General features: G+C 43.4%; 1 protein-coding gene across 1 annotated transcript in view; it reads right to left on the bottom strand.

The window, feature by feature from the left end:
- magi1b (membrane associated guanylate kinase, WW and PDZ domain containing 1b) overlaps nt 1-13,547 on the bottom strand; it is a 137,537-nt gene that overhangs the window by 68,209 nt on the left and 55,781 nt on the right. Inside the window, exon 2 of the mRNA XM_085353074.1 lies at nt 10,940-11,056. Coding sequence (XP_085209200.1) covers nt 10,940-11,056 — 117 coding nt within the window. The remainder of the gene's footprint in view (nt 1-10,939; nt 11,057-13,547) is intronic.

Below are 13,547 nucleotides of genomic sequence, written 5' to 3'. Positions count from 1 at the left end.
GTCACTCAGGACAGGAGTTATTTGAAACGGTGCATTTTAAGTGGTCTGTGACTGACACATAGACAATGGCGCCACTCCTAAACTCTGACAGCATATTTGGACAAAATGTTGTTTTTCTACACGTGATAAGACACACACACAGACACAATACAAGGCACAATGTATTCCAGGTTATATGTATGAGCTAGGGTAGAGCAGAAGCTGTTATCTGCAAAAGTTGGTTAAAACTTTCATGACACGACTCAGTGGATAGTCCACAGGGACTTGTGATGTTCACTCCCTCTGCTTCCATTCCCTCCATCACTCCTTTCTGCTTCCATCACTTCTCCAGTTCATTGATTAAGACCACAGGCTCCACCCAGTCTCTGATCTGCTCATTTGTGATTTCTCTGTCTGCAGTACGCTTGGCAGTTATAACAGCAGCTTGTGTGGTCGGGCAAAACTCTTCCTGTTTCGGGTTTGAATGGTGGAGAACTGTGGTTCTCCTCAAGTCTCACACCGGGTCCCACTGTAGGCCCAAATCTGTTTTTCTGCTCTAATGTTGCTGATGTCATACAATCCAGAAGTATAATTACAGCTTAATTCATTTTGGCTACAGCACTTATGTAAATGACCAGTGATACCGAAATCCAGATGTGAAGGATAAAGAGGATTCGCTTATGGTTTGCGTCAAGTAAAAGAGAAGACATTGTTTGTGCCTGGCTACTGAGATTAATACAATGCATGCTACCAATATTAACTCTTTCCCCATCAGATGCCTGCTAGATGTAACCTTTGTCCCTTTTCTCAACAGAGTGGTCCTATTTCATGGCTGCTTCACAAGTTAGTATAGTCAAACCACAACTTTATTGATATATATCAGGGGTGGGGGAACTCCATGCCTCAACGGTCGGTGTCCTGCAGGTTTTAGATGTGTCCCTGATCCAACACAGCTGACTTAAATGGCTAAATAACCTTCTCAACATGTCTTGAAGTTCTCGACAGGCCTGGTAATGAACTAATCATTTGATTCAGGTGTGTTGGCCCAGGGTGAGATCTAAAACCTTCACGACAACGGCTCTCGAGGCCTGGAGTTCCCCACCCCTGATATATAGTTATGTGCCAAAACTTGGGGGAGGTTGCCAGATGTCATCTTTATGGGGGTAACAGTTAACACTAAAAGGCATTCTGGTTAAAAATCTACACCAAACATTTCAGATTTTGGTCATTTTTTAGTCATAGGATGCTAGCAGCTGCAAATGAACTCTTGACCAGCTATCTTCTAGCAGCAATGAATAGCAGGTTAGAGAGGTCATGCAAGTTCATGTCCGTAAAACTCGATACACCAGGATCTTTTTAAAACATCTTCATAGACAAATATGATTGTCTTGACGTCACATGAGGCTGATTACCAGGGGTGGGCAATTCCAGGCCTTGAGGGCCGGTACCCTGCAGGTTTTAGATCTCACCACACTTGAATCAAATGATTAGTTCATCACAATTCCTCTGGAGAACTACAAGACATGTTGAGGAGGTAATTTAGCCATTTGAATCAGCTGTGTTGGATCAAGGATACATCTAAAACCTGCAGGACACCAGCCCTCGAGGCCTGGAGTTGCCTACCCCTGCTTTATATGTAGCCCTTTTTACTAGTCTCCAACTCTTCCAATCAACTAGACAAGGCACCTAACACATAAACCTATGGGACACAAAGTGCCTATGGTTTGTTCTTATAACTGTGACAACATCCAGACAATTTATTTTTTAGTCAAACTCATTACAAAAATTCCATAATCGTTATAAAAGAGAAAAGCTTATTTTGGAAAGTATTTACGCATTTTGCTTTTGGTAGATTAAACACAAGACAAGAATAAAGGGGGGGGGGGGGGGGGGGGGCACCACACACACAAGGTAACTATAGCCAAGTTTTCAGGGTTTTTTTCCTTCAAACGGGCCACATTTTGTTGATTCACTGTGGTTTATTAGAGCATCTGCTTTGATTAAATAGGTGCCAATTTAAAGAATACTGTATGTAGCTGGTGGAAAATGACAAGGAAGCAGCACGGATTATGGGCCTGCCTCAGAAATCTGGCTACAGTCTTAGACCCAACTGTTGTGCAGAAGCTATTACAAAAGCATTTCCCTCAGTCTCCACAATAAACATGCTCTCATGTCAAAGCTAGCCGGCTAGTCCACATTTTCCAAGAAGATACTGAGGCATGTCTTCATGGATAATTTTCAAGACGCGCACAAGCACACACACACACACACACGTGGGGGGGTAGCAGACTGGCGCTATAGTCCAAAACCAAAACAGAGCCATCCACCATCTTGGCCAGAGCAAGCCTGCCAGTGTTTTTTTCCCTTCTTTTTTCTCTTCCCCTTTTGGTGTAAGAATGCACGCACACACACACACACACACACACACACACACAAATGCAGGAGGGGTCACAAGCTGACTGGGGTTTGTCACCACGGCAGGGGGATAAGGCCATCTGTCTCAGTAAAGGGTTAATCCAACCAAAAGCACAAGCCACAAATTCCAGCATTTTCCAATCCTCACGTTTCTGTTTACATTACATCTTTTTTGTTTTTTTGTTTTGCTTTATGTTTTTTGACTTTTTTTAGGTTTGAGGAGAGGAGCAGTTGCAGTCCATTGTCCAGGCTTTCAAACAGCCCCAACACCCCAAACAATCTCCCTTATGTGGTGATGATGGGCAAACAAATATTAAAAGGGACCATTTTTGTTGGGGTTTTCTAGACCTATAGTTGCTTTTCATTTGCGATTGACTGCTTTGAGTCAGGGGAGGTAGTTTTCGCCACTCTGGTTGGCTGAAAGAGGTATGCAAATAAGAGACAACGCACACATAAAAATACAAATACACACACCACAATCAGATCAAAGCAGGATTTCTCTTGACCCGCTATGTTCTCCATTCTTTCCCTTTATAAGAAATTCATTCAGCCCCATATGATTCCCATACAGATAGATGAGGACCAGGTTAAAAGGAGAGAGCTAATAAAATCCACTGCCAGTAGTGCAGTGTGAAGCTAAATCAGGCAGAAACCTGCCTGAAAATGCCCCTGCGCACACACTCACAGCCGGCCTTTGTCTTTTTTATTCCACCCATAAAGGAAAAAAGCACCATGGGCTAGCTACTACCTACAGCAATATGAAAATGGAAAAGAAAGGCTCTAAAACGATCCATTTAGAGGGGCGGGGTGGGAGCAGGGATGGGGATGGGGAGGGGGTCATCCAGACATGAGATCGAAGAAAAAGAAAAAAAAGAAAGAAAAGAAAGGTTGGGGGGGAGAAAGAGGAAGGATGAAAGAAAGGCAAAAGCTAACCGTAGCATCCCAGAAGCTGCAGACAGACAAACATACAGGCGGCAGTTTGCTGCTGGAGGCAATGGCTTCCAATGTGATCACACATGTCAACAGATCACACAGCCTTAACAGAGCCATCACAGGGCTGAAGAGCTTCCACCACAAACACACATACTGTACATTCACAAACAGGAAGTGACACTTTGCGCACACAAACACACACGGGGGCAGCGTGTCGGGCCACAGACAAAAATACACACAGACACGAGCATACCTGAGACAGACAGACACAGACACACACAGCTTCCGTTTGACCACAACACATCAGCCTCCATTACTGCCAGCGATGTGCCTCCGTCTCCCTCGCTCTGCTCCTCATACCTTCCGCCTGATGCACAGCCATCCCCATCGCCTGCCTCTCCATCCCAACCCCCAACCATTAAATCACAGCAACCCTAGGTGTCTCTTCTGCAAAGAAAACTCAAATCAAAATACCTCAATCAGGGAGCCTTTGAGGGGGGGGGGGGGGGGGGGGGGGGGCTTCTGCTCCTTCCACTACAGTCCACAGAACAACACCACGTCAACAGGAGACAGGAGGAAAAAAAAAAATCCAATCAGGTGTAGATGAGGAATGAGGAGGGGGGAGAGAAACAACCCAAAAAACAAACAGTGCAGCTCCACCGTTCCTTCTCCTTTCCACCTTCTCCTTCCTTCTCCTGTGTGTCTGTCCTCTGTCCAGCTTTGTGATGCTAAGCTAACGAGAGCTAAGCTAAGCAGCATCCACACACTGACTTATAATGCGCTCCCGTCTCATACCCACACACACCAGCGCTGAGCTGAGCTTCAGTCTCTCTCTCGCTGACTGAGCCCCGCTGTTTTCCGTCTCGCAGGCACCCACATGCACCCGCCCACTTCCCCCTGCTCCCTCCCCTCCTCTTGGCTATTCACCCCTATTCTTTCTTGTTCTCATAGATCCCATCGGATCCCAACGACACCTCTTGTTTCACCGCTCCTCTCAGGACACTGATGTTCTTATACACACAAACACGTACGCTTGCTCTGGCTGTTGAACAAGTTCCTGGCAAGTCATCCTTGACCGACATGTGACGAGGAACCTTTTGCAGCAAATAAAGATGTGGAGTTAGGAGGTGAGATGAGAGCTGGCCACAGAGGAATGGACTGAAGTGAGACTGAGGCTGCATAAATATATATGTCAAACGCAAAAGAAGGAGCTAAATAGCCTAATTCCTACACTGCTGATATTTATAGAGGTTACAAGTCTGGTAGATAGATAAGCAAACTATAACACAACTAATCAACCGGGATAACTGCAGAACAATCCCAAAAGAACGAGTTCAAAGGTCCTTCATGTGAGAGTCAAGCTGAAATATGGACAAACAAGAAAAAACATATTTAAACTTTCCAAGTGGAAGAAGCTGCTATGTTGTGCTTTGTTGTTAAGGAAGGGGGCTGGGAAATGCAGTGCAAAGATATACAATGGAGTAAGGTCAAAGGTCAATAAAATCTGCATGCATGGAAATCTCACTTTATTTTGAGTGTGGTGTTGATGGACTGCAGAGCTCAAAAGTTAAATTTTAAAATGTAATGAAGGAGCAACTGCCATCAGGAAAAAAAAAACAAAGTAAATCACTGCTGGACACTTGCATTGGTGCGAGATTTAGCAATAATATTAGCATTTAATCTACAAGGTGTGCTGCTTCTTACGCTCCAAGGGACTTCATCTATCACAAATCCCCTTTATGGCAGCAATCCTTTGATCCTGATAATGGTTTTGTACCCCGGAGAAAAAAAAATAAAATAAAAACCATTTTGCCTATTCGGCAGTTACTGTTTCCTGCACAGTTGGCTTCATCTACCTGCAGCATGCTGGGAACCCCCCATTTTAAGTGTGCTCCAACTAATACAGAGATGCTGTTTTGTGACCTAGAGCCCTACCCCTGTGGTTTAAAAAAACAAAAGTCAGCAAAAACAGAAAATAAATCTGTACAACAACAATGTTCCTATGTCTGCATGAAGCTACACCCAGCAGCTGGTTAGCTAAGCCTTGCAGCCGTTTTTGAAATGAGCAGACACAAATACTGTTTTGGCTACCGTTTCCTCCTCCTCCCAGTTGTCGGGCTAAGCTAACTGTCCCCCGGTTCTATAGCTTAACTTCTGACATAAAGAGATAAATGTATTTCAGAAGATTCTTTTAATTCGCAGATGTCAGCAGGTGTGGTGTGGATGGACTACTGAGATAATGCCAATGTATAGTTCTGTGTCAGTACAAAAGTTGCACTCAAGTATGGCCGTGGTGTAAGGTGTTTTGAGAAGTCCAGCGCGTGGCAAACTTGGCTTTGAGAGATGGTTGAATTCAACAAAGAACTGGTTTAACAGGAAGGATTAGTTGTTGAACAGACATGTTCGAATACACTTAGGAGAGCTTCCCTTACATAGTGCGTGACAGATACCGGACACACGGATTATTTGACTGACATGCATCCTCTTCTCAGGAAAAAAAAAAAAGAGCCTCAAGTTTAGATCTAGGTCTTGTTTTTACCTTGTAGTGCCTTTACTTGACTTCATTTGCTGCTTAGAAAGGGCACCGCCACTCTCAGAGCTTTGTGCATTTCTTTTGCTTTGTTGAGGTACCACTGTGTGATTGCATCTCCGACTGCAATTTTTAAAGTATGACTAGAGAGGCGGCTTGTGTGTCCGTTGTTGACACAGACGAAAACCCGCTCGTATTGGACAGGACAGTGAGCTCTGATCCAACCACAGGTTATACATCTAAATGCTTATTCATGTTTATGTTAGCTTGACTAGCTAGCTAGAATCAACACTGATTTGAGTGTGTTTGTCCCCCAATCTTTCCATCCCCTCTCTCTTTTCTCCTCTCTGCCCATCCCCCCCCGCTTCTTGCCCTCCTCCCACACCCAAACTCCACCCTACCCCCATCTCGATCCCCACGGCTTCAGCCCACACCTCCCTCCAAGCCGTCCTCTTAGCCTATATACGGGTCGTCCAATTGTCTGCACTGCCAGTCCCGCAATTCATCATCACTCACACACACACACACACACAGACAGACACACGCACGTGAACACAGACTTGTGCAAACCCTGTCCATTTCAGGAGCGATCCCCAAGCCATCGGCATCACAACAACTACAGCAGACAATACTGCTTACTTGCCTTGATGCAGGCGAGATCAGAGCTCCCTTTTCAAGGCTTGTCGACACAGAACGGCGAGATTTAAATATCAGGTATTAAACCCACAGAGCAACCGTCTTCTTCTTGCTACTGCTCCGATCGTTGTAACTGGCAGGGAGGAAAAAAAGAAGAGGAAGACAAAGACTGATACAGAAGGAGAACGGGAGCAGCAGTGGCAGCGGGAGGACGAGAGGCAGTGGTGTCATGAGTTGGGGGGGTCAGGAATGAAGAGGAGGAGGATAGAGGGAGTGGAGGGTCGGTGGGGATAATGGGAGACTGGGAATGTTTGACGTACAGATGGGATGACCACAAGGGAAGCAGATAAATGCCTCGGCAGATGGGGGAGGGTGGGAGTGCTGTGCTTCAAATATTAACAGGGTTATAGGGACAGCTGACTTTTTTGGACATGCGAGTGAGGAAACTAGTTTATGGACAAATGACAACAACAACAACAAAAATTCTCTTGCACTTCTTGTTAGTCATTTCTCCAACCATGTTTTAAAAGTTCATTTTTATCTGGTTTTTACCCCTTAACTATATAATTAGTCCAATTCCACTGTGCCTTTTTAAAACTGCTGGTTGGATGGTAAAATAGCCTCCAATCATTTTTCTATGAAGTGAGTGTGTCTAACTGTTTTTTCTGAAACTGAACATTAGGATATTTACACCAGCTGCTTATGTTTTTTTTTTAATAAAGCTACATTCAAGTTTAAGATATAGTGAAGTGGCGTATGGACAGCAGACAGCAAACACGCACTGAAAACTGTTACAAAATACTGTTTAATCCCTCCGTTGTTGTGTAGTTGTTTAGGGAACCAGTGTGTGTGATATTCTTGCCGATTTCCAGAATAAATCTTAAATCAATTTCTTTACCTTGCTAAGAACCAAAGCAAAACCTGTTTTTCCATGTTTTTTCTAGAATGCACTGACTTTGGAACGACGTCACTCCCGAGTTCCGACATTGGAGCTCTAAAGAATCTGGATCCTGGCGTTTTTCTCGTCTCCCTCACCCAGTCGCAGCAGATAGCTCCCCCTCCATGAGCTTTCCTGTTAAAACAGAGTTCTTCCTTCCCACCATTGCCAAGTGCTTCCTCGCAGCGGGCCACCTGATTGTTGCGGTTCTCTCTCCATTTATTGTACAGTGTACCTTACAATGTAAAGAACCTTGAGGCGACTGTTGCTGTGATTTGGTGCTATATAAATAAAACTGAACTGAGCTAAATGTCAAGCAGCTCACAGGTAATACATGGATTTTGACCTATAGTGCTCTGACAGTGACAGGAGGACTATAAAAGTGTAGAAAGGTTGATTAAGCTGCGATACAATTTTTGCCAAATTACACCAGACCTCTCTCTCCTTCTGTTTCTCCACCTGCTGTTTGCTTTAAAAAAAAAAAAAAAAAAAAATCACACGAGCACAGGAACATGTGAAAGCGCCTTGATCAAGGATCCGACCATTATAAACAAAGATAAACACTGACCTCACACAACTGCAGGTCAAATGCAAACACACCCATTTCACAAACACGTGCTTTTTGCTCTGACTGTGATGGGCATAAGGATACATTTAGTCACTGCCCCATGCAACATGACCTCAAACAACACAAAGAAAATATTAAGCTGTTGCAAAGCATCTCTGAATTCAATATTCTGGTAAAAGATGGACTCTCCACTACGAGCCATGACAATGAAAACTTTAGAGTCCTATTAAACATGTGGCCCGGAGAACACCTTCATGCACCGTTTGCTGCCAACAGCAGCGAGGTTTTTACTGGTGTGCCTCGGACCACTCCGTAATTAAAACGGCTGGCCCCTCCCACCCTCTACCAGTGTCTAGCTGACATATGGCAGTGGAGGTAATGCAGACAAAGTCAGATAGTAATTTGTGTGAGAGACCATGAATAAACTAATTAAAGAAAGCCAGCTGATAAGAACCATGAACATTTTCATCCTTTGGCAGATCCTTTTCAAATCCAATTCCAAAAGAATGAACTTAAAATCCAATATGGCGAGGACATGGAAACCATTTAGCTGTTGAATAACGCTGATGAACACTTTCATCGCAATTTGCATACTGTGGATTTTAATTTATACTAAAAAACAAAACAAAAAAAACAAGCAAAGTTTTTATTGTGGAAATTGTGAAATTATGTAATATTGCTATTGTGAGACTGATGGATATTACTAAAGATCACTATATCACTGCACCACAGATGCAAATATTAAAATGCTGAGTAGAGACATTTGCAGACAAGCCAATCATTTATGCAGTTTTGCTCTTTCCCCCTCGCTTATTATAAGTCAGGCATTCTGTAACCACGATAAGTAGGGATTTCCAACTCGAGCAGCAGGATAATGATTCACTATCCTCTGATTGGTCCAACTGGACCACTTTCACTGTCCTGTGCAATTCAAGGTTAAGTCAAAATTGGCAACAGGCATCAGGCATAAATCTACTCTAGGAATATCATCTGTCTATAAGAATGCTATTATGTTGTTTATACAATAACGCCACATCATTAGCACCAACACTGTATTCAAGTGGTTTTTTTCCTGGAGCAGAGAATGAAACTTCAAATGTCTAATTCCACTTTGAAGCAGTAGATATGAGAGAAATATGCGGCATTAGAAAATAAATGTGCTTTCAAATAACTGTTGCTATATCAACACTAAGAAAAAACACATCAAAGACACCAGGCCTCTATTCCTGGATTATCCAACCAGAGAAGATACTGGTTAGTGATAGAGGGATGCTGATGAAGCTACAGGTACTATATTTACTGCCTTTATTGATCCAGTGGTCATGAGATACTACTAGGCTATTCATCGTCTTATATGCTGGTAAAAAGAAGGCAAATCTACTTTTTGAGGTTTGCGAAGACATGTTATCTATCATCCAAGAGGCTTCTTAAGTAAAAAACAAAAAGGTGAATAGAGGTGGTGGCTTATGATACCAGCTATCAGCCACTTACAATGCAGTCTTAAGACCTCCTCCCAGGTTCTTTAACTCCAACACTCACACCTAACCTAAATGGATCTCAATAGGCAATATGATAGAGTGGGGCAAGGCCCTACATTGGTTTCACCTTTAACCCCTGGTTATGCTAATGACACCCCTTTCTTCACACCGTGGCTTATGTGATGACTCACATGATTGATAGGTCAGGACCACCTCCAAAGACCGCAATCCCCACTAGGGGTTAACGCTGCATTCCAGAAACCACAGAACTCGGGAGTGACACCACTCCTGAGTTAGCATGTTCCCAAAAACACGAAAAACAAGGTAGAGCGATCCAGGCTTTACTAGCAGTTCAGCAAAACACTTGTTTTTTGCACTTAAAAGCACATTCATGGATATGGCCTGGTCAGTGCTCTGAGTATGGCTTATTTAGTGAGTCACAAATACACAACAGTGGCATTACAGAGAAGTTTCAAAGTTCTATGTTCAATGCCGCCATCATGGACTGTTAACTCTGGGCTGCTCAAACTTTGTGAGTAGGACATCAGAGTTGAGAGGGTGTTCCTACTGGGAGCAGGAAAAAAAATCCAACTTTCAACTTATTCAGGAACACACCATAAATGTGCGAATAAGTGAAGAATATTCTTGGATGAGCGGTAAAACGTCTTCACAAACTTGACCCTACACAGACTACACTCTCCATTGTGGAAACGGCAGATATTTTTTCCCTTGATCTAACTTGATCTAACGTTACTTGACAGGATGGGTGGTGCGTGCAGCATGCCTAACTTTGTGTCAACTAGTTGATGATTAGTTTGGAAAGAAGGCAGAAGAGCGGGATGAACAGAAATGTTGTGTGATTAAACAGATGAAGTCATGATTAAGGTTTTTCAGGAACAGGATATGAAGCAATCAGTCCTGCTAATTGCACGGCCAATATTGGTTTAAAGACAAACAATCAGGCTTAATTAGAAACAGCGGTAAAGGGTCTGTGTGAGGCAAGCAAACTCATTCATACATGGATCTAAAACTAATGAAGCCTGGATGTGAGACGGCGGTTTGCAATGACCTAAACGAAGAGTTTTCTGATTTTGTTTGGATGCTTACACAACACTGTCCCCTGGTAATGGTAATACGCTACTGCTTAAACAGTATTTAGGGATGGTTAATCATGTGCAAAAGACTGATCAATACTGATGTTCTTTAAGAATATCGTTGCTGATGTGAGGAAGAGGAAGAGCACTGGATAAATGACTGATGGTCACGTACCCTAGAATCTTCTGAATGTATACTGTATGTATGTATACTGTACTTGGACAGACTTTGATGTATGCGTTTGTATGATTCCTTTAATTATGTGTTTTGATGCAAGTCTCATACATTTCTTGAATGCATACTTATTAAAAAGAACGGAATGTGAAAGACACAAGAAGGATTCAGCAAAAGACATGTCATGAACTCACAAGGCACAGCGTGACGGTAGAGGTTGTCTCTGATGGTCTGCTGCAGTTCGTGGTCAGGCGAGGACTTCTGGAAGCGCTGGCTCAGATACTGCTTCAGGTCCTTGGTCAGCTTGCTTCCTGTGATTGTGAACACAAATGTATCAAAACAACTGAAGTAAAAAGCAGGCCAGCACACATAAAAACATCACAAGAGCCAAAATGACACTGTTAATCCACAGCGGAGCGTCAAATGACCACACCGCTTGGCTCCTGTGAAAAGAAATACACAGGTTTGTCCTGCAACTACAGTAAAGCTTGATGCTGAGCGAGTGCACAGCCGTGAATTGTACACTTGCCATCGTCACTGAGAGGGGGTAGCTGGCCGCTCACTCTCGCTCCAGCAGGCCAGGACCAGCCAAATCTAAGACTGCTAGCACCATGGCTAACACAGAAGCAGCCCTCCTACCGTTTAGCCATCTGCACCTCAGACACACATTAGGCAACTAAAGGGCAGCATGAGGGGAAAGTGTCCATATGTGTGTGTGTTTGCTCCCGAATCTGTGCCTGTGTGTGGTTATTACAGATACTGTCCACGTTAGTGGCAGTTCCACGCCTGTTCAAACGCATCACATGCAGTCTGAGAACATAACAGAAAAAAAAAAAGAGCCGAGATGTCTGCCGTCACCCTAAACAGACTGAAAAACTGGGTTTTATACTCAATTTATACTCGATGACAATTTCATGATCGAATTTCGTGACAAGACTCCTTCAGGCAACAACAAACATCTTATTTTCTTCATTAGTGTATGTCCCATTACTCATTATACAAATGATGTATCTCCCATCTTTGCATGGCTGCCGAGACCATTTTTGGTTGTCTTGGGCAAACAACCAATCATAAAAGGCCCTGGTTTCTGTTTCCATGGAAACTGTGTGTAAGTGTGTATGTGTGTGTACATGCGTGCCAGTGTGTGTGTTTAATAAGATGATTGAGATTGTTACCAAAGTACAGAAGAGCATTCTGCATTGGTTAGCAGAAAATATTGTTTTTGTTTTTAATGATGTGAACCTACAATGGAAGCACACCATGCACAGGTATGGTGCGCCTGCCTTTTATTTGATTGTGACCAAATATTTTGTCTGTGATGCATGACAATATACATGAAGAAGCACAAAGTAGATGCAGAAACATATGGGCAAATTATCAAATTGTGGTTTGGAAGCAGTCGGGTAATTAAAATGTCAGCATAGAACACATTTAACTGTTGTTCCTCTGAATTTGCAGTTTTTTTTCCTCATCTTCATTTTTCTGTTTTAAATAGAAAGTTCAAATTTAATATTTCTCTTAATTTGTATAAAAAATAAAAAAATTTTTTAAAAAAGCGTCTGTAGATCACACTCCTTACTAGGAGTTAATCCAGCTCCATGTATTGAAATGTAATTGACTCCGTTATAAATAAACTGGGGTCTTCGACCACTGCAAAGGTGAACCGTTATAAATCAGTTTTACTAATCGATGATGCGTAAGCTGTCTATAAAAAGAGGTCAAGTCTTCCATCACTATCTGAGCTTGCTGTTGGGAGGGTATGCTGCTCCTGGCACCGTCCCATACAGACATATCACTCAGTTGTAATCCTCACAACAGGTCACAAGCTAACTCTCACACCAACAGAGAGCCTAACGCACTCTCTGATGTGCTCATGTACACAATTACTAGAGGGCCATGGGTACTCCTTCCTGCCAGACTTCAGACTGATTGTGTAACCCAATGTGAAATTTGGACTGGACTCCCTGCAATATCACTAAAAGGTCACCCAAAGTGAATGATGGCACAACATAGTACAATTTAGGTTTTTCCTAGTAATGTTAACTCAATATTGTGGTATATTTTTAGCCATAAAGAGGTGTAGCCACTAATATGAATCAAGATCCAAAAATGCTGAATTCTGCAGTTCCAATCAGGCTCAAAACCAAGTGCTCATCAAACTCAGCAGCAGCTTTTGTGCATCATCAGTACACATTATTTTGGCTGATTAAAAGATGAGTCACTCTTTCAGATGAAGCAGGCCGGCTTAAGAAAGCTAGCACAATCCTTTTACGTGGTTGGTGATGGGTGTGCCATCAACAGCACCTCAAGGAGCAATTGCATGCTTCGAGAAGCTGGTCAGGGATTTCATCTGCTCTGCACTACCCGACTCACTGGACCCTCTACAGTTTGCATACCGCCACAACAGGTCCACTGATGATGCCATAGCCCTGACACTACACACTGCCCTGTCACACCTGGAGAAGAGAGACACGTATGTGAGGATGCTGTTTGTAGATTACAGCTCAGCATTCAACACCATCGTTCCCTCGAAGCTGGACAGGAAACTGCAGGATCTAGGACTGAGCAGCTCCCTCTGCAGCTGGATCCTTAGCTTCCTGTCTGACAGACGCCAGGTGGTCAGACTGGGCAGCATCACCTCATCCCCCATCACACTGAACACTGGTGCTCCACAGGGGTGTGTACTGAGCCCTCTCCTGTACTCACTCTACACCTACGACTGCACAGCCACTAACAGCTCCAACATCATTGTGAAGTTTGCGGACGACACTACAGTGGTGGGTCTTATCACCAACGGTGATG

The sequence above is a fragment of the Diplotaxodon limnothrissa genome, linkage group LG5, assembly GCF_057381915.1.
Source record: "Diplotaxodon limnothrissa isolate DT_005_m linkage group LG5, D_limnothrissa_male_GT1.1, whole genome shotgun sequence".
In the NCBI taxonomy this organism is placed as follows: Eukaryota; Metazoa; Chordata; class Actinopteri; order Cichliformes; family Cichlidae; genus Diplotaxodon; species Diplotaxodon limnothrissa.
This window is presented reverse-complemented; position numbering and strand designations above follow the sequence as displayed.